Below are 22,971 nucleotides of genomic sequence, written 5' to 3' on the forward strand. Positions count from 1 at the left end.
TTTTTCATCGAAACGCGCTAGGAGATGCTGTGACGTGTCTCTTATCATTTTGATTTATATTAGGATGGTCGAAGAAAAAAGTAAATTTGTCACGCGAAGGACAAAAAAGGAGAATAATAATAATAATAATAATAATAATAATAATAATAATAATAATAATAATAATAATAATAATAATAATAATAATAATAATAATAATAATAATAATAATAATAATAATAATAATAATAATAATAATAATAATAATAATAATAATAATAATAATAATAATAATAATAATAATAATAATAATAATAATTATAATAATAATAATAATAATAATAATAATAATAATAATAATAATAATAATAATAATACTAATAATAATAATAGTAATAATAATAATAGTAATAGTAATAGGAGTAAGAAACAAGAAAATAAAAAATATCGATGGGGATTATTGTGACTTCAAGTTTGACGTGTCAAATAAATGATATATTATGAAGATTTAATTGAAGAAATGAAAATATATTACAAACGAAATAATATTATATTATAAATAACAACTATTGAGATTTATTCTGAAAAGATTTATAGTTAGAAAGAATTTTTAGAGCTTTATGGATGTGTGAAGTGGATTTTAAAAGATAAAAGCTTGTGAATTATCAAGATAAAGAAAGACTATGGCTATCACAGAAGAGATCCTTTTATTTGACGAGGATACGATAATGAGGTAAAATTTCTCTTATAAAATTTCATAATTTAATATTTTTTTCTTTCTTTTTTTTTTTTTTTCTTTCTTTTATTTTCGACATATTTGTACAAAAATGAAAAGTTTTATATTAGCATATACTTTTCATGTATCGCATTAATTAATGTAAAGGAAAAAAAAAATGATTATCGTGAAAGAGGTAGTTCGTTATTTAGATGAAGATACGACGAAAAAATAAAATATTTTAAATAAAATTCTCGTAATCAAATATATCATTCCCCTTATCGTCTATATTATAGCGCGAAAAAAAAATTGAAAATTTGATTAGAAAACTTTTTTATAGGTTTCTATTTATAACTCACAGTAATGTGTCCCTCGAAATAGTCTCGTCGACTGGTATGTTTAGAAAAAATTATCATTGATTGTTACGTTTCAAATACGTAGAAATATTTCTAATATTTAGTAATATAATTTTTCTAATGTTGGCATATTTTGTCATCAAGGACGGAATATTTAAAAAAAAAAAAATAGATCTTCATTGATCGTCACGTTTCAAATGTATATATAGAAACATTTCTAAAATACACCACTTTTCTATATTACATTTTTTTAACACATTATTTTTTTTCTTACGGTGAGAGAGATAAGATCGATTGAAAGTAAAACTTTTCTTTTTAATGTCAATTGAACTAAAACATAATTATTGACTATCTCACTAATATACACAGATACATTGAAGGATATCACTGTCATTAGAAAGACACGGACCAATAAAATCGATCGATCGGTTTGGTTAAATGCGATAGAGTATTGTCACTAATGAAACGCTTTTCTAATTAATCGTTAATTCGATTTAAATTCTACTTTTTTTCTCTTCTCTTTCGTACAGATAAGCATAGAAAATATAAACCATTAAAATCGATTGATCAGTTTCATTAAATCCGATAGAGTAAAATCAATATACTATAGTTACATATAAATATCTATATGCACAAAATGAACCGAAAGTTACTTTTTCGAGACTCTATTATCCCCGTAGTTAGATTTTTAATCTTATATAATTAGTATGGAAAATAGAAAATTAATTTCAAGAATCTTGGAAAAGAATAATTAATTTTCAAAGTAATTTTGATACTTTTGGTCTATCCTGGAATAAAATTAATATTTGCAATAATGTATCTTTCCAATCGATCGTTAATTCAACCAGAATTCTTCTTTTTCCTTATTTCATTTTCATAATATAATATTTACAGATACATATATGCATATATATATATATATATATATATATATCTATGTATGTACATATGTATCTGATATTACTTTTGATATGAGAAATACAAAAAGCATTGTGAGAGAACCAGTTGGGATAGGTAAGAATTTTCTTGGAAATGTAAGAACGTAGATACTATTATAAAATACGAATCAAGATCGAGTTTCTTACTTCAGAAAGTTTAATTAAAACTTTCAGTAAATCGTTTCGAATTCTTGGCCTACGCACAAAAGAGCTTCTGCGATAAGTCTTCTCGAGAGGTCGTCAAAAAAAAGGAAGAAAAAAAAAGGAAAAAAAAAAAAAAAAAAGAGAGAGAAAAAAAAAGAACAGGAAAAAAGGAAAGAGAAAAAGAAAAAAAAGCATCGTTTATATAGCGTAAAAGCTTCGTTCGTTGCTACAACCGAATTGGATAGAATTCTAGTCACGGCAGGAATCTACGAACTTGACCTATCCGTTCGTCACTCATTCGTTTACATTTCCCTCGACGCCGTACCTCCTCGAAATTTTCATTTCTTTTTTCAGAATAAACGATTTTCACGTTTCTTCTGGATCTATCATTTCTTTCCCCTACCTTTACCTTTTCTTTTTTCTTCTTTTTATTTTTTATTAAATAAAATTATTACATAATTATTAAATAAAATTGCAAGTGATTAGTTTGATATAAATTGATAAGAAAAAAAAAAAAAAGAGAAAGTAACACCAGGCCCATTATCTCGGTACTACTTTAAAACTTCGTCGATATAATTTGGATCGATCTTGAATTATCAACCATAAACACTTTCTAAAGTTTATTCTCGAAAAAAAAAAATGTGAAAAATGAAAATAAGAAAATGAAAAGTAAACAAAAAAAAAAAAAACATGAACTTTTACATCTCATCGTACATTAAGATAAGTGATTATCGAATAGAACGAGGATTAAAATTCTCTTAATTATTCATACTAGAAGCAAATTAATTGGATGACGTAAGATGGATCTATTTCTCTCTCTCTCTCTCTCTCTCTCTCTCTTTCTCTCTCTCCTTCTTTCTTTCTTTTTCTTTTTTTCTTGAGTTTTTCTTTTAAAAAATAGTTCAATCTGATCATAAGCTATGCTTCCTCACGTTGCAACTCCATAATTTTCGTATCGACAAATTCACTTCGATTTTTTCAATCACTTTGAATTTCAATAATACTTTTCCTTATATAATTCATAGAGATAGTAATTCGATTACTCCAGAACGTGATCAATAAATATTTTACAATACCTCTTTCTCTTTCCTTCTTTTTTGTATAATTTAAATAGATGAAATGTAGATGGATAAATTACCGTTTGTATCAAGAAAAGTTATAGCTTAAACAGAGTGTAGAACACATTTTTTACGTTTAATAAATGAAAATTAAAAAAAGTATGTTGAAAAAGTTCACATCATTAAATCTCATATTTTAAATAAACGAAATAAAATTTATTTACTTCAATTGTTAAAAATTTAATGATTTCAATATTAATTATGTCTTTATTACGAAGGAAAAACAAATTCAATTTTAATAATTATTAACAAAATTGATTTTATTATAACAATATTATTGGAATATTTAAATAAATAAATAAAGAATAAATTAAATTTGAAAACGACGTTGATTTCAAATCTCTACGATTGTTTGTTCCGAAAATATTGCCTACCAAAAATTTTCATTCATAATTCACTTAGTAAATCTTTTTATAATAATAATAATATTAGTAGTAATAGTACGGAAAATTGTAAATAAACAAAATAAAATTTATATAATTATAATAAAAATTTTAATGATTTCACGATAGTTACGTTCTTATTGCGAAAGAAAAGAAAAAATTCAATTTTAATAATTATTAACAAAATTGATTTTATTATAACAATATTATTGGAATATTTAAATAAATGAAAAATAAATTATGCTTGAAACCGGCTTGAAACGTTGATTTCAAATCTCTACGACTTTTCGTTCCGAAAATATCGCTATTGAAATATTTTCATTGATAATTCGTATATTACGGATTTTCGTAGTAATAGTAGTAGTAGTAGTAATAGTAAGACCCCGTAAATTTGCAGAATTTATATAGGTTAGTGTGCCATCGACCAATTTGAAAGAAATAATATAGGTCAATGGGCCAACCTAAATGCCTTTCATATAGATAGGAATATCTCCAAAACTAAAAATCGTAGAAACTTGAACGAACTATCATTTTAAAGGACAGAATTTACTCTATTTTCTTTTTCAGCGTATTGTTAATAATTAATTAACAATTTGTTATAAACAATTTTTATAAACAAATTTTTTAAGAAGTAAATTCGTATTATTTTACAGAAACAAAAAGAAATTCATATTGCGATCGATTTATAAAATTACATAAATTAATAAATAATCAATAAACAAATTACTTTTTTTACCGAAGATAAAATTTTTCTCTATATTGTTAATAATCAAATTTTATATTTACGCAAGAATATCTCGTCGGAATTAAAAGATGTAAATATTTCAATTAAAATTTTACAGGATATCTTAGAATATTACAAATATGTAATTTGACTATTATGCAATTTGTTAAAATTTATGTTAAATAATATTCAAGATCCATATATAAATATACATACATAAAAATGAATTAAATAGTGTAGAATTCACAGTGACCGGATAAGATATCTTGAAATATTACAAAAATGTGAAAGGAGAGAAAGAAAAAAATTCCCGTATTAATTAATAATAAGAAAAAAAGAAAGAAATATTTCTTTTTGTCATATCTTTGGTGAAATTTTTTTGAGAAAATGACGTTTTTATTCAAAGTGAGATTTCATTTTACTACATCTTTTTCTCTCATTATGGATAATCGGTTTTGTAGAACACCTAAAAGTAAATAAATGCCAATAGTACCGATCGTAAAATATCGATGCGAATGCAGTGCTGGTTCATTCGCTAAAGGAATCAAATATTCCAATATCGTTCGTTGGCACAACATGCAATCTCATACTGTTCATGTGTGATACATATGTACATATATAAGTATGTACATATGTACATACATATGTTTGTATGTACATTAGAAAAAAAAGAGAGAGAGAGAGAGAGAGAGAGAGAGAGAGAATATATGACACTAAAAGATTCATTAACGTTAGATTTTTATAAGAATATACGTAAACAGATAACTTGTTAAAAATAATTAGAAATGTTTCGATAATAAAATATATTTTTAAAATTGTAAATATAATTAAATTATGTTAAATAAATTTTTAATAATTGCTATACTTGTAAAGTAAATTTATTTGTTATTGTCTGAGATCTGTTATTAAATATTTTAAAGACAATTAAAATAATTATAATAAATATAAATAAAAATATAAAGAATTAAAATAATTCAATCATTTTAAGATAATTATTTAAGATATAATATCATTAATTTTTTTTATATTTGTTTCATATAATTATGTATAAGGATACATGGGTACACAATTTTTTAAATTATAACGAGAGAACGAAATGAGTTCTTCGAAAAGTTTCATCTAAAAGAAAACATATTAAATATTTCAACAAAGTTCACTAAGAGCTACGTGAGTTTTTAACAAAGAAAAATATATACGTGAATTTACCTATATTTTAGTTAAAATTCAAAGAATTGCAAATGATTAATTCAAGGAAAGATGTCAACTTTTCGATAATACTTTTTCTTCAGTAATCTTATTATTCTTTCATGGCCCTTTTTTTTCATTTTACAACGAATTCTTCGAGAATTCAGGATTTCGAATAAAATATTACGGTCAATGTAAATTTATTTGAAAAATTATAATCAAATAATAGATGTTATCATTAAGTAGAGTAGAATTCACAATGAAAATAATAATAAATATTTACGAATAATAATAATATTATATATAATACATAATCATAAATATAAAACATTATATATCTATTGTATGAGAAAAAAATAAGAAAAACAGCAATGGTCACAAATCTCTAAAGAAAATTTTATAGCATAATAGATTATATATATATATATTAAAATATTTTGGTTTTAAATAGATTAGATTTAAAAATCGAGATTATCCATGATGTCTTCGTTTCGCGTAATTAATTTTCCACGGCACCATGAACACTCGAAACTCGACGATGAATCAGAAAAGGTCAAACAAAAGATAGAAAATCCAAGCGTTCATTTAATAAAAAGATTGGTAAACATTCTTTTAATACTACACTGATTATAATTCTCTCTTAAACATTTGTATTTTATTAAAAGATAATATTGATTTCGTTGAATAGATTTTATTTAAATATTTGACAAACTTCATGTTACTTTAATGTTCGTTAAATTTATTTTATTACAAGTTATGGTTAATTCTTGTTCTTTGAAAAAAATATCTTCCATCATTGTTCGATTCTAATTGAAGAGAGTAAAAGAGAAATCCAATAAACTTTCATTCATTCATTCATTAAAATAACTGAGCGTGTAATTTATTATTAACGACCAATTATATCCGCTCAAAATAATAATAACAATTTTATTTACCAATGCAAGAACATTCCGTCGTTTTACATTCATTAATGTATATTGTTAGCATGAATTTGACAAAAAAGTAAAATTGGAAAGTAAACCGAATAACAAATATCTAAATAATATTTTCTTTTTTTATTTTGATATAAAAAAATACTCAATAATTTTACATTCATTGATAAAAATTATTACGATGAATATGAATGAAAAAAAAAAAATATATATATATATGTATATATGTATATATATATATATATGTACTTATATTATTTAATTTTTTTTTTTCGACATTCGAATTTTCTGAACATAAAATAGTAATTACATAATTGTAAACGATAAAAAAGATTTTCTAATAATTTTTTTGCAGATTAAACGACGATCCAGAAACGAGTGATTACGAATTGAATAATAGTTACAATGGGACATTCATCGACAATCAAAGTTACTATCAATTGTCTTACAACGATTCTCTGTCGGAAGATTACATCTTCGACAGAACTGATGTTAAAGTGATATTTATCTTACTCTACACGATCGTTTTCATTTGCTGTATATTCGGTGAGTATATTTATTTTTATTTTTATTTTCATTTTTATTTTTATAGAGATTTAATGTAATCATTTATGTGTGTTTTTTTTTTTTTTTTTTTTTTTTTTTTTCATAAAATATATATGCTATCATATATATTTTATATTATCATATCATGTTTCTTCCCAGAATTTATTTCATTTATATATTTTTTGTTAAAATTGTTCGAACTATTGTTTTATATATAATATAAATATAACAATATAATCGTTGTGTAATATAACTTTCTAAAAATCATATTAAATTAATATAATGTTGTCGTGTAGATTAATCAACGAAAAAAAAAAAAGAAAAAAAAGAAAGAAGCAAAAAGAAAAAGAATTTGTTCAAGCAATTTTTATAAGAGAAATGTATCTTATAAAATATCTTTCTATCTACTTTACTGTACCATCTAGTTTAAGTAATTTGAAATGCATGAAAGATTCTTCCTTTATTATTTACCTTGTTTGTGGCTGACCGAACGAAAAATTAAAAGAAAAGTCGTAGTAATTTTATTATTATTAGTAATAGTAGTAATATTAGTAATAGTGGTAGTAAAATAACGTGTAAAAATAATGAAAACCTGTGCAGGAAGAGAAAAATTGTTCTTCGTTAAAATTTAATAATCTTTCATCCAGTGGCCTCACTACCGTTTCAGGATTATCACAAATTAGCATAAAGGTTATATCCTTAGGGAGAAATACTTTCGATGAAAACAAGATATTAGCAAGTTGCTTTTTAAGATCTTAGCATAATTCGGTATAACTTTATGGCGATATCATGGAAACCGTAAGAACAATGTTGGCTTAACAACAGCCATAACAATTTTTTGTTTCTCTCACTAGAAAGAGAAAGAGAGAGAGAAAGAGAGAGAGAATAGGAGAGAGAAAGAGAGAGAGAAACAAAGAAGGGACAAAAGTATATAAAAAAAAGTATATAAGCCTCTTGGGCAACGTTTAGAAACGAAATGCTTCGCGATAGATTAAAGAGAGACAAAGAAAAAAAAAAAGAACTACAGAAATTATCTTTTTTTGCTTTATCAAATATCGTACAGATAAATTGTAAAAGATGGATGAGTGAAATATCGAAGGATTATAATAATATATAATATGTCAATACATACATATATATATATATATATATATATATATATATATCCTATATATATCGAAGCCAGGTGATTAAAAACAGATCACATTAATCTATATAAATTAACGTAGCAAGTGGAGATTAAGTAGTGTAAAATATACGAATGTACATGTAGACATTTATATCATTACTTAAATAATTTATTATTATTTATTTATTTATTTTTTTTTTTTACACATATATATATATATATATATGTAATTTAATATTATATATTTATCGTAAGTAAAAATAGATTTAATTGACAATCGTCTCTCCTGTTCATTGTTTTTAATTTTAATATTTATTATTATATGCGTGTATTTTTTTTGAAATTTAAAAGGCGTACATATATCATAGCCATTGATTATTTTCAATTAATTTTTCCGTTTATCGCATTTGATACAGCTTCTAAAAAACAAGATATATATATATACATATATATATATACACATATGAGATACTTTTTGAAACAAAAAATAACGATTAAAAGAGAATTTGAATTAAAATAAAAATATAAATATATATATATATATATATATATATATATATATATATACGCACACACACATACACACATGAAAGTTATAACATACTTTTTAATTAAAATCTGATGATAAATAATAAATATACGATAAGCTCGATATCGTTAAAGTGGATATTGACAATTTGAAATGAATTTCGACGTTTCCAGATTCCGGATGATGTACACACACACATACACGTATAAATAATAAGTATAATTGTTAAAAATTAGAAAAGAATTAAAGTCAATATTCTTTTATTTTGATGATAAATATTGTAATTATTTATCTGTGATTTTCTTTACAAAGATTGCATAGATATAACAATCTATAAAAGCTATTTACAATTTAAATATCTTATAATAATTTAATACTAGTTAAAGACTAGTATTAAAGTTAAAAAAAGAAAAAGAAAAAATTTTTATTAACTTTAATGATTCTTTTTGAATGTTGCACGAATAATTAAAGAAAGTAAAAAGAAAAAAGAAATAATATTACGTGTCATACGAAGTTCTGAATTTTGTCGATTTGCAAAATTTACTAGGTAAACAAAAAAGGAAGGAAAACATGCAATGCAGGTGGTGCACACGATGCATCAATGATGCAACAACGTTGATAAAAAAACATTGTTAGAAAGACGATTTGTGCATTTAACCCAGAATGAAAACCTACTATCTATATAATCGATATTATATATATATACATATGTATATATTAACTTGCTATTCCCTTCGTTTAATTCATATGTATATATTACAAAACATATGTATATATTAACTTGTTATTCCCTTCGTTTAATTCGTTAATCAAAAAAATATTCTATCCAAAAGAAATCTCAATACAGAAAGTTTATTATTTTATTTTTTTATTTACAAATTAAGAAAAAAATTAATAAATAGAAAAGTTAACGCTACGATTAGCAAATTGATAAAAATATAGGTATATATTATTTTTTATAATGAAAATCTTTCTTTTATTTATTACAAAGTAAATAATAACGAATATGAAGTTTATCTTTCGTTTTGAAATATCTATTAAATAAAGAAATGTAATGAAAATAGTTAATAGATTTTCTTTTTAATTAATTTTAACGTTAAAGAAAATTGTTCAGAGAAAAATTTAAATATAATTTTGTTATACTCTATCCATGTTCAATCTGTTTATAATAAATTTTCGATAACTAGTAATATCGAATTTATAATATATGTATCCCGATCTAAGATTTTGATATAATGAACTTTTGAAGTCATCATATGCAACGTGAAAGGAGAGTGTAGGGAAAAGAGGTAAGCTTCGATCGGATGTACTTATGCCGATTGCTCGAAAGATTAAGATTAAAACTTTACCAAGTTCCGTCTTTCTTCCTTGAGAAACCCAAGTATGAAACTTTCCTATTTCTGTCCCCCTGCTTGAAAGATGAGAACCTTTTGGAAAACCTAAATGAAATTTATTGTCCCGATGACGATAATACGAACGTTCTTTGAGCCAACACGAAACGCAACTCAAAACCAACCTTGGAATAAATCGTTTTGCCTTTTTCTTCTCTCTTTGAACGATTCCCCTTTTCTTTAGTATAAATACAATATATAATATATATATATATATATATATATATATATATATATATATAATTATAAAAATATATATACAAGGAGAGTCAAAAAAGACCTAAGCGGTTTTAAAAATCAATTACTCCTTTTCAAGTACTTCTCGGTCTTTTATTCGAACTTGTAGTTTTATCATATATAAAAAAAAAAATTAAATACATATACATCGATATTATATATAATTGCATGTACGGTATGTATAGGACAATGGATTGCCGTTCGTAACATCAATTATTTATTATTTACTTAGAAACAAAAAAGAATTTAAATATTATTTTTTGCATCGTTAGTTTATTTTATTTTATCTTCTTTAATTTTTGTCTTTCTTCCTTTTTACACACTTACAAAAGAAAATATTACAAATAAATAAATAATTAATGTTTCAATTGTAAAACTGAATGAATAATAATTTTAAAGTCCATAACTGTAATATCGAGCAATCCGAGTAAATTCAACCAATAAGCGGTTTTTACTGGATATTTGTTAAGACTTCAGGCAGCTGACAAGACTTCGATGTCAAAAGGGTTATCAATAGACTCATGTGTGGCATGCCTACTCTTAATTATACAGATAATTGTACATCAAAGTCTTGCGATTGAGTTACGTACGTATGTCACTTTTACAAATAGAATTATACATACGTACCCTTTACAGATAGAACCTTATGCGGGTAATTTAATTACAACCTTTTATCATTTCAAAGACGTCGGGTAACACCTAAGTCCATAAGTACTTTTACATTCTTTCAAATAAATCTAAGAAAACGTTACAAATGTAAAAACAGTATCGAAGTATTTACGTTTTAATCAGACATTCCTTTTCCTTATATTCTAAGACAGTAATAACACCGATAAGATTTTATCTACTGGAAAGAGAAAATAATGATTTGTGAATCTGTGTGTATGTGTGTTCTCTTTCTCTCTTTCTCTCCTTTTCTTTAATATGGAAAAAGTATATATATATACATATATATATATTTAAAAGCGACCAAATAAAATTTAGTCGATCATTTTGGTATGTATTCTATGTATATCTCTGTATAAACCGCATGTGTAAACGTTGACAAAGATGTTGGAATGAGATAAAGTAGTGTATGAAAGAGAAAGGAAGAAGGAAAGGGAAAAAAAAAAAGAAAAAGAAAAGTTCACAATAGATCTTCAAGCAAAAAGAGGGGGAAAGGAACACCATAAAAGAAATAGGAAAAGGGTGAAAATAAGAAGAAAAAAAGAAATACTTGTGCGTAAGGGTATAAACGAACAAAACGCCGAGTGATCGATCGTGCGGCGTCTGAAAAGGGAGAGAAAAGGGTTCACGTGGAAAAAATGAGAAAAAGAACAAAGGGATTTGCGACAAAATGGTAGAAAGAAAAAGACTTCTACTAATGTTTCCAAATGAAACGGTACACTATGGTTCCAAGGATTATTATATTATATTATACCTACATTACGAAAAATTTTGTGAGATTTTTATTAAATCGAACGTTTTTGACATATTCTCGTTTTTTCTTTTTCTTTTCTTTTTTTTTTCTTTTTCTTTTCTTTTTTTTTTTCTTTTTTCTTCTAATCGTTTCTCGAGAAAAACATTTCTACTAATGGCTCTAGTAATGGAATACAATAATAATATAATAATATTGAAATGATATTTTGTTGTTTTTTCTTTTATCATATTTTAAGGAGCAAATTTTTATTGACGATTACAAATATGTAATATAACTTTACTTCTTCTTTTTATTGATTTATTTTTCTAAGCATATTCGAAGGATGAAAATAATACGAACTTAATTTCGTTTAAAAAAGAAAAAAAAGGGAAGAGCTTTTTAACAAGAGACAAATAATTTGAACGTGATGCTTAAATTGAGACTATCTTTTATTATCGATTAAATCTCGAACGACAACTATCAAGGATACACCGTAAATACTATTTACATAAGTCTCTTGATATTTGGTATAACGTAATCGTTCAAACAGTGTTCCTACTTCTATGCCCTAATTTAGTACGATACTAATAGAAAACGAGAATATACTATGACGCATAGTTAATCAATATAAATATATATGTATATGTGTGTATGATTTTATTAAAGTACCTACGTCTACGAATATTTGAGAAATTCATTAATAAGAAAATTTAGAGATAATATTCAGTTTGTCTCTGTGTCTATGATAAAACTAATATTAAATTTAATATATATATATATATATATTACAGGGTAATTAACACAATTATAACAAGCCATATATTATTTTTCTATTTTTTTTTTATGAAGTTAGAAAGATATGTTAGAATAAAAAGATGCACGATCTAAGATACGACCGCATATTTCTAAATTTTTTTTTTCTTTTTTTTTTGCGAGTACAATGTTGCATGTGCATTCATGATCGTATTATTTCATTCGCAAGGGCATTTATACACATGCAAGTGCATGTACTAAATTTCTATTATTAGATTCAATAGATTAGAAATAATGGTACGAGTGTAATCGTCAATTTCAAATTCAGAATAGTCAAACATTTGGAGATACGCGTACATCCTTTCATATTGCATTCTAAATTATTCTGTAACAATTAATTTTTAAGAATTACCTTAATTTAGGAGAACCTTTTCTTAAGAAATAATAATTTTAAAGAATTGAAAAAGAGCTTATTAAATTTCTAGGAAACGTGAAATTTACATTCTAATCGTCCCTTATCTTCTAAAAATGAGTATTGCAACTGAAATTCTACAATTCTTTTAATTCCTTCATTTCGTATTTTTATAAAAATCAACAAAGATATCTATCTACGTTCTTTCTTATTTGTTTTCTTTTACATTGATATCAACAGCAAAGAAAGAATAAAAAGTCTCAAGAGAGAGAGGAAGAGAGATATTTCCTACCAATATCCTTGCCCCTTTCTATATTTGAAAGAATATATATTTACATTTTTATTTCTCACTAGTATATACCAGTTCTTTATTTTACAAATCTTTTTGATAATGTCATCCGGATTATAACAAAAATTATTAAAATATAAATATTGTAAATTCATTTGTGTGTGTATGTGTATATAATTAAAATAAAATAAGTGTCAAAAAGAAAAAAAAAAAAAGAAAGAGAAGGGATTAAACGTAACGTATTAATCACAACGCATTAGAACAGAGGTTCATCGTCGAAAGTACAATCTTAAGGAACGAACATATCTTGTCAGCCGTCGTAATCAGTGATATCGATCCTAGAAACTTTCACGAGTCAGCTTTTAATGTTCTTGTTAGATGGCCAATATGCTTCTCTTGTCCATTAGAACAAACTTTTCTAACATCTTTTTTCTTATTTTCATTTTTTTTTTTTCGTTTCTTACTTTTAAAAAAGTTATCTGCTTGAAAACGTATATATATTTACTTGTAAAAAAATTTGTTAAAATATTAATTTTATTATCATTTAATATTATTTAATATATATATATATATATATATAAGCAATATTTATTTAGCCATTATTATAACAAATATTAATAACTATTGTATATCAAATAAATTCGATATTTAAACTTGAATTATTTCCATTATAATATATTTTTATTTGGATGAAATGAGAAATAATATATTAACATCAATTTTATTATTACTAGTATTAAATATTATCATTATTTTGACAAAGACAATACCATTATGAAACTAACTTTGTGAAATTGTAATATACGATAACACGATAATTCAAGTTGAAAGAAAAGAATATCAGAGTACTATTGAAATTAATATTTCGAAAATATATGTAGATAAGCGTCAAACTATACTTTCCTATCTGCATAATATAATTCTATCTATTCTCTCTTTTCTCCCTCTCCACTGACGCCCCTATACACACACATATATAGTTCATTCATTTTCTCCCATTGACCATTTATAAATTCTCTCAGACATTCATAAGTTCAAGTCGATTAATTTCCCTTGCGACGTTGGTACCAACTAATACTTCATGATTCAACTTACAATTAGTATCATATACTTTTGATTTCTGACAGTCGGCCAATCAAGCTTGTCTATGTTTGAAGATATCTGCCACAGACAAGTACAGATCAGTTATATTCGAGTATATGATCGCCCTAAAAGAACAGATATATATATTGTATGTACATATGTATGTCCTTATTCTCTGTCTTTGTCTCTATTATCCTTTCTGTCAATCTCCATCTCTTTCTATTTAACTCAATTAATTTAATTCCACAAAGAGTTAGAGAAATAAATTTTACTAACTGAAATGTCATTTGTAGATCAGTTATCTTCCTTTATATACATATATAGTACGATTTTATTTGTACAAATTATTTGTATAAGTTTAAAACTATTTGTATAGTTTACGTCAATTTTACTTTTAGTTTTGAAATGAAGAAAAATTTTAAATTGTGAAGAAGAAGAAAAGAAGGAAAAAGGAATTTCAAGAAGGATTTTAACGTTTAAGTTTTTTTTTTATGTATTTAAAAAATTTCATTTTAAATTGTATTATAATTTCTGGGGGGAAAAATAGTTCGAGGCAATTTTAAAATTTTCTACGAACGATTATATTAATCATTCATTATTGAAATCGATACTTCATCACCTTTTATAATAATCTTCATCGAGTTCTTTAGAAAGTTTTTAAGAAATTCATAAACTACTGGATATAGTTCTGATTCATTTATGTAATCTACTTAATGAAAATCTCAAATGAACGTTTCGGCTTATCTTTAATCGAAATCAAAATTTTCTATTCAAATTTTAACATAATTTAGGATATGAAACTAATTGATATTATACATATATCAGAATTAGTACAATGCGAAACTTATTTACATCGTATTTCAAATTTCTTTTTTTTCTTTTTTTTTTACAATTTTATTTACTAAGACATTTGACAAATAAAATTTACCTAAAGATTATTTTAATTTATTAAGACGTACTTGATAAACAAAGTAGTAAAAATATTTTCTTTACTACGGTACATAATAAAGTTTCACATTTATTTGAAAAATTTTATTTTCTCTGCAAATGTCTAACAATTTTTTTTTTTTTTTTTTTTTTTTTTTTTTTCTATATGTCTTTGTATACACAAATATCCTATATTATTGATATTTCATTTATTAATTAACCTTATAAGATCATTGAAATCTTACAGAAATTTGAGTTGAATTTACAAAAAACTCGAAATATCGTTTTACCATATGACTTCCATATAACATGATACGAATTAAACGTGTTATTGGAGGGCTGCTTATATTTATTGCTAGACATGTGACACGTCTTTTCTCCAATGTATCGATAGCCAGAACGAAAATAAAGAGTAAAGAAATAAATTGCTGAAGGTTTAACTTGCTTCTACGAGGAGACAATTTTATTTCTTTTTACAAGTCCAATTTTATTTTACTATAAAGAAAATAAAAAAAGGTATATATGAGTCATCATTTATTTGATTACTTTTAAATTGGTATCTGTCGAGTTCAACTTTATTGTATTTTATATATAAATTTTTAATATTTTTTTAATATATCTTTCTAATCATATATCTTATCAAAAAAGCAACATTAGTATTTTTGCAGAAATTGTAACATTTTTAATATTTAATATTTAAGAAATAATATTAAAGGATTTATTTTTATTAAATATTACAACATTATTTATTGGCCAACCCAGTATTACACTGTTATTATTTTATACTTTCTATTAATTTAAACGTTGCTTTTTTGTTATTTTACTTATATATATATATTTATACCTATGTATGAAATATTGAAAATTCAAATACATTAATTACCAACCAATCCTAATATATTTTTTTTTACATTATTATTTTTATTATTATTATTATGTATAATTGAAACATACTATTATTCTTTTATTTAAATATAAAACACTGAGAATTTTACCACATGTTCCACTTTAACCAATAAAATCCAATAAAACTAAACGATTTAGTATACCTATTATACTCCAATCATAATAGTCGTCACTTCTCGTTTTTCCCTGAAGATCTGTATTATGTTAAATAGTAAATAAAAATAGACACATTACGTTCGAATTGTAAAAAGATTAAATTAGATTTTTTCCGAATTTCTTTCGATCCTTCTAAAGTATATTTATAAGAAAACGATTTAAAAGAATGTTCACTCGAAGAACACCGTCGAATAGGTAGAATTAATGGCTCGTGGATTTACGATTTGAAGGGATCCGCCGCAAAAGTGGAGTACTTTTAGACATGGCCATATTTTCTTCTTCTTTCGAAAATCCCGTACGGTTAAGAAAAAAATAGGTACGAAAGAGAAAGAGAGATTAGAGAAGACGTCATGAATAAACGGTAATGGCTGAGACGTTGAATATTAAAGTCGTTGAGTCTTCTTCTACTTCTCTTACGATTATTACTTATTTTATCAATATAATTTAAAAAAAAAATCTGCCTTTCGTTCGAACTTTAAGACATGTAAAAAAAGAAAATATATATATATATATATATATATATATGTACGATCTTGAGCTTGCTTTTCTTCATTTTCTTTTCTTTTCTTTTTTCTTCCCTTCAGTTCCTTCGAATTACTTTCTCTCATTTTCTTTTTCCCTTTTTTCTTTTTTCTTCGGATGATGACGTCCCATTGTCATTCGACAATCGTACGAGCAACTTACAGGCACAATACAAGACGGTAGCATTGCTAAGCAATAAAACTCGAAGCAGGGATCGAACGTGATCGGCATTGAATTGAGAAAGAGCCAGTGGAACAAGGTGAACCTTGTGTCGTTGCACCGTTGTCTCTTTCTCCCTAATACCTTCCCTCCGCCTGTCTGTCTCATTCACTCTCTCTCTCCTTTTTTTTCTTTTAATTAACGCTTAGTGATATTTTTTTGAAATTACATTTTAATACATGAAAAACTACTTTCCGATAATCGATTTTGTTTGCTTATGACACAGCTATTTTATAATCGGTTTTGTTCGCTTATGACACAGCTATTTTATAAACAGTTTTATTTGACATAAATACGATAAAGATGAATAAAATAACGAAGACATCTTGTATCCATTCTTTTAATACGCCTAAACATTTTGGTCTTTTTTTTTCATTCTTTTTTTTTTTGTATAGTCATAAAGATATTTGGTAGTCAATATATTACAATATATATATATATATATATATATATAGAATATATGAAATAATATTTTTACCTGTTTTGTATAATATCCATATTCAACAAGATACTTAGGAAGAATATTTTCCTTGGAGTATATGCTGAACAAGCAAAACGATTAATCATTATTACGAGGTATTAGGTATAAGGGGCGAAAATCTTGAAAAATGATACTAATATAATCTCACCAGTGTCTGCGAGACGAAAAGTAGCCTTAAGATGAAAGTATAAAATTATTTTTCATTAAAATGTTAAGATAAAAACGTGATAAAGATTGTTTTAATTTTAATTATTCAACAAATTATCTTTTCTTAAAATTTAAAGATAAAACTTTAATATAAATTCTTTTAATTGTATACGATAAATTAAATGAATTAATTAATTTCTATTATTTTCTACTTACGATAATGGAACTATAATATGAATTGATATTGGTACGAGATCGATCGATCCTTAAATACATTCGGATTAACGGATCTTTGGCTCATCGTTATGCAAGGATTTCCTAGAATAATTGTAAACCGCAGACGTGAGAGGCAATATATTAAAATAATTCCAACATCTGATTTATCGTTTAATGAAATAAGAAAGCAAATACTGCAATAAATTTTAATCTGTTTATTAGAAAAACTTTAGGATTTACTTGTTTTCTTTTTTCTTAGTTTTATTTTATTTTATTTTATCATCCCCGTTTCTATTTAATTATTATCAAATCTTTCTTTCATATATACCTAAAGGATAATTAGGAACTGTATCGAGTATAATTGTAATCAATTAAATTTGACAATAATCGATGTTTATTCATTCCTTGAATGTGAAAGTTCAAAATGTGAATGAAATTATAAGTAATACAAACATGTATTTTTTTATATTAAAATTTTCTTTGATACATATGAAACAAATTATATATATTTGATAAGAATAAGATTTTGGTCACCAATAAAAATGTTGATTTTCAACTTAACAAACAAAGGAAAAAAACAACAAACAAACAAAAAGTAACGAAAGTAAATTTGATAAGAATAATATTTAAATCTTAAAAAAAAAAAAAGAAAAAAGAAAAATGAAAAAATGCCAGATCATTCATTATAACGTTTCGAAGATGTCTATTCAATCCAACTAACTTAGATTAACTATCTGTTTCAGGTAATCTAATGGTAATACTCGTGGTGACGTTTTCTCGTCGCTTACCAAACATTACAAACTTCTTCTTGGCAAATTTAGCAGTAGCAGACTTTTGCGTCGGCATATTCTGCGTCTACCAAACTCTAATAAATTATTTGATGAATAGCTGGCGATTAGGTAACTTCCTCTGCAAAGTTTATATGTTCGTTCATGCATTATCCTATACGGCGAGCATTTTGATATTAATGGTAGTATGCATAGAAAGATATTTGGCAACGGTACATCCAATGAAATGTAAATCGATGTTAACCACAAGTCGTCTAAGAGCAGTCATTGGTATTGTATGGATAATAGCGGCGTTATATGCCGCACCAAGATTTATTTATTTTGAAACAATCAGCAATGAACTGAGCGACGGCAATGTCGATATCATTTGCGGACCTAATATGAAGAAATACAAGAAACATGTCTTAGATGCTTTCAACTTTATCTTCCTTTATCTCTTACCACTGGCACTGATGTCCTATCTCTATACAAAAATAGCTGTCCGTCTTTGGAGAAGCGGTGCTGCTCTCGGTAGACCTGGCCTTGTAGCCGAAACTAGAAATGGTAGAATTCAGCATATTCATACCTCTTGCAGGAAGGTTCTCAGAACAAGACGTGGAGTTATAAGGTATTCATCTTTGAAAATTGTCTTTTCTCCTTTCGCTGTTTCTTGAATAATACACACGCACACACACATACACACATGCACATATATATGTACATTACTGCTACGCTTACTACTTTATTTATTGTCTTATATGCATACCTATATAATATTGGGTGGAACAATAGTTTCTAAATTTTATTTTAAAAATCAATTACACTTTTCCGATGCTAATTTTTAGACCGATTTGTTTTTTAGGTTGTTAAAGAATGTCCCTTGTTGTTTTGCAATCTGAGAGAAGGAAAAAAAGGATTAACGTAATTGTTTTTTAAAATAGTCTAGGAACATTCAGTCCACCCTATATATGTATATACCGGTTTATTTGTACATATATATATATATATATATATATATATATATATATATATATCTAAGTGTATACATATATACATATATATATATCCTTTCGCATTTCATTTCTCTTTTCATTTTACTCGCCTATCGTATTTTTCTTTTTCTTCTAGTTCTACTTTTACTTCTTCTACTACTTCTTCTTCTTCTTCTTCTTCTTCTTCTTCTTCTTCTTCTTCTTCTTCTTCTTCTTCTTCTTCTTCTTCTTCTTCTTGTTCTTTTTCTTTTTCTTTTTCTTTTTCAAATTAAATTCAAGCTCACCTTTCATACTTTTTATTTTTCTTACACATATAAGCTTCATGTCTTAAAAAATATTAAATCGACAACGAATCGTCAATCAATATGATCAAATGTACTCCATCTATTCGAACGAGCAGATTATCGATAAGACGATTTGCCATGTCTATATATTTTCCTTCGTAATAATGATTTATTTTCGAATTTTATTTCGCTCAAAATCAACGTCCTTTTAAAATACATAAATTTAAATTTAAAGATACATAATTTTTGAATTTAGATGTACAAAGTTCATATATATATATCTTTAGCTGAAGTTAAATATTTAAAAAAATTGAATAAAAAGTTAGATTTGATAAATACGTATATACATATACGTAAATTCAGACATGTACGTACATACATAAATATACATAAAAAATATCCATAGATCATGGATATATATTTCTATACAAATATTCATGCTTACAAAAATATGATGTATACCTAGATATTATTGTAACATGGATATATTGATTTATATTTTACTTCGAAATTAATTCCAAATTTTATATATATATATATATATTATTATATATATATATAATATATATAATATATATATATATTATAATATATATATATATATATATATATATATATATATATATATATTTACTTAACAGGATGCTGATTGCCGTAGTAGTATTTTTTGCACTTTGCAATCTCCCACAACAAGTTCGCATAATTTGGCTACATTGGGGACCATATTACGATCGAACTTCTAATTTCACTACTCTACTGACCGTATCGACTTTCTTGATATCTTATACGAATTGCTGTCTGAATCCATTTCTCTATGCCTTCCTTTCGCGTAACTTCCGTGAAGGAATGAGAGAAATTCCTTGCTGCAAAGGTAGAGATCGTACAGCAGGTGGATTGGGTGTAACTGGTTGTACCAGTGGAGAAATAACAAGACAAGAAAACGGGACCAACGGGAATCTCTTTCCTCACAGTTTACTTGTACGATTGAGTTCGATACAACGCATATAAGAGAGTCCTTGTACAACGCATACCATACCAAGAAGAAATACTTACGAGAAGAATACCTAATGACGATCTGATATACTCATTAAAAACAACAATATTAATTTGACTTATCTATCTGAGTTTACTCGACCAGAACTTGAATTCGACAAATTGGAGAACGATAACGTAGCTGCAATTTAATACTTTAAGATATGTTTAACAATTTGAGAAGCGTGTGAAGATGATTTTAAAAGAAAAAAAGAAATGTCTTATCATCGAGAAATACATAAATTATTTCTATTATAAAATGATGATAAAAAAAAGCACGAAATGAAGTTAATATCCATTTATATATAAACCCTGTAGTTTGGAGATATTATCAAATCTCAAAGTTCATATAAACGATGAAGCTAATCATAAAATAACCTATAGAAAACAACAACAACAACAACAACAACAACAACAACGTCATCGGTATGTGATAACGATAATTTAATGTGATAACAGTTAATTTATTATACAAATTATAGAACTTTTTTCTTTATTCTGGATCGAATTAATTTAAAATTCTTATAAGAGCTTATCAATGTCGTCGCTTACCTAATACCAGAAATAACTTTTCTACATGTTACCTACGTGCTAGAACATTTGCAGGAATATGCATACTACGTAAGTACATACATATATATAATTCATACGATTTACGGTATCAACCGTACACTTACCATCTACTGTCACCTCCTTTCGAATGTATCCGAATTAGGAACAAGAGTTCAAGCTTTTATTATGTAAAATGTCTACTGAATATAAGAGAAAGAAAGAGAGAGAGAGAGAGAGAGGAGAGAGAGAAAAAAAGAAAGACAAGAAAAAAGAGGATATACATATATACAAGTAGTTGTGTGTGTGTATGTGTGCGTGTTTTATTAAAATTAGATACATCGAAAAAATTTCAGTACACACTTTAATATCAAATGATCAAAGTTCCTGATATCTCGATAAATTACATATGTATGTATGTAAGAAGACAACGTCAGAAGATTATGTCTCAAAAATTTGGAAATAGTTAAAAAATATTTGTATCGAAAATTAATCATATTATCTTATCGAATAAGATCATGCTTCATGTGGGTTCTATGTGAAAGATCAAAGTATAAAGTGCATAAAGAAAAAAAAAAAAAATATGAACATGCATTCTTAATGGCACATATGTAACATAGAAATACATATTTTCTCCTTCCTTTTTTTCAATTGAAATGAAATCTTTTTCTTATTCGCTCGAATCATGTGAGAATTATCAGAAGTATTACATATATATATTTTTTTTCTTCTTCTTTCTTTTCGAGCGTTATCTATAACGATGAGGTCTCGAGTTCACAAGCTTTTAACCAGTGTAAACTGGTATTAAAGAAAAAAGATTCTTAGTTGATCCGACATATCAATGCCGGTCGTATCAATTTTTATCTTCCCATTAAAAGGATAACTATTTATCTACTTAATAATAAACCAAATCGGATATTTTCCAGTAAACTATTCTTAATAACATTAACATATAGGTAAACGAATACGATTATAGATCATAATGATATAATATGATCTATAATATATATATATATATATACATAATATATATGTGTATATATATATATATATATATATATATATATATACATAATTTTTAATCAATGTTATTATAGAGATTTGAATGGTATCATACAAATGAAAGAAATTTATGTCAGATGAATATGTCAAGCAAGTTATTTTCCATACGCGGAGGATAAGATAATTTTATACGTTCGTTCTGCTGGGGGTACCCCAAGTTAAATGTTCCTTTAACTCGTCGATATGATTAAGTGTGTCATTTCATTATTTTAAAGAGACGTCATTGTAAAGCGCGCAATGGAAAATATAGCTTTCTATTTCGATAATTCGTTTCATAAACGTAGCAACTTTATTATGGCACCATTATTTGAGATTATCTTGAAAAATTCAGATTTTTCAAATTCGTATATAGCAATGATGTAGTAATAAATATCACCGTATATGTGTCTATTTATTGAAAATATAAATATGAAATTGAACAATTGAATACGAATTGATAAATATTTCAATTTTAATGTTTAAATTTATT

The 22,971-nt window shown here is 25.3% G+C and overlaps 1 protein-coding gene across 2 annotated transcripts; it reads left to right on the forward strand.

Annotated features, from left to right (window-relative positions):
- Positions 1-465: 465 nt before the first annotated feature.
- Positions 466-22,391, forward strand: LOC124954733 (trissin receptor). Of its 2 annotated transcripts, XM_047508079.1 has the most exons (5): positions 466-712; positions 6,830-7,020; positions 18,560-18,715; positions 18,800-19,211; positions 20,501-22,391. In XM_047508079.1, the coding sequence occupies exons 1-5, from the start codon at positions 663-665 to the stop codon at positions 20,865-20,867; spliced, it is 1,176 nt and encodes a 391-aa protein (XP_047364035.1). In that variant the 5' UTR covers positions 466-662; the 3' UTR covers positions 20,868-22,391. The 2 variants fall into 2 exon arrangements, with proteins under 2 accessions (XP_047364035.1, XP_047364034.1); XM_047508078.1 differs by having other exon boundaries at positions 18,560-19,211.
- The last annotated feature ends 580 nt before the right edge of the window (positions 22,392-22,971 follow it).

The sequence above is a fragment of the Vespa velutina genome, chromosome 16 (assembly GCF_912470025.1).
Source record: "Vespa velutina chromosome 16, iVesVel2.1, whole genome shotgun sequence".
In the NCBI taxonomy this organism is placed as follows: domain Eukaryota; kingdom Metazoa; phylum Arthropoda; class Insecta; order Hymenoptera; family Vespidae; genus Vespa; species Vespa velutina.

Coding starts and splice junctions, on each gene's coding strand:
- LOC124954733 (XM_047508078.1), top strand. CDS start 663: ATGGCTATCACAGAAGAGATCCTTTTATTTGACGAGGATACGATAATG. Junction 7,021..18,559: donor TTTCATTTGCTGTATATTCG/GTGAGTATATTT, acceptor TATCTGTTTCAG/GTAATCTAATGGTAATACTC. Junction 19,212..20,500: donor ACAAGACGTGGAGTTATAAG/GTATTCATCTTT, acceptor TTTACTTAACAG/GATGCTGATTGCCGTAGTAG.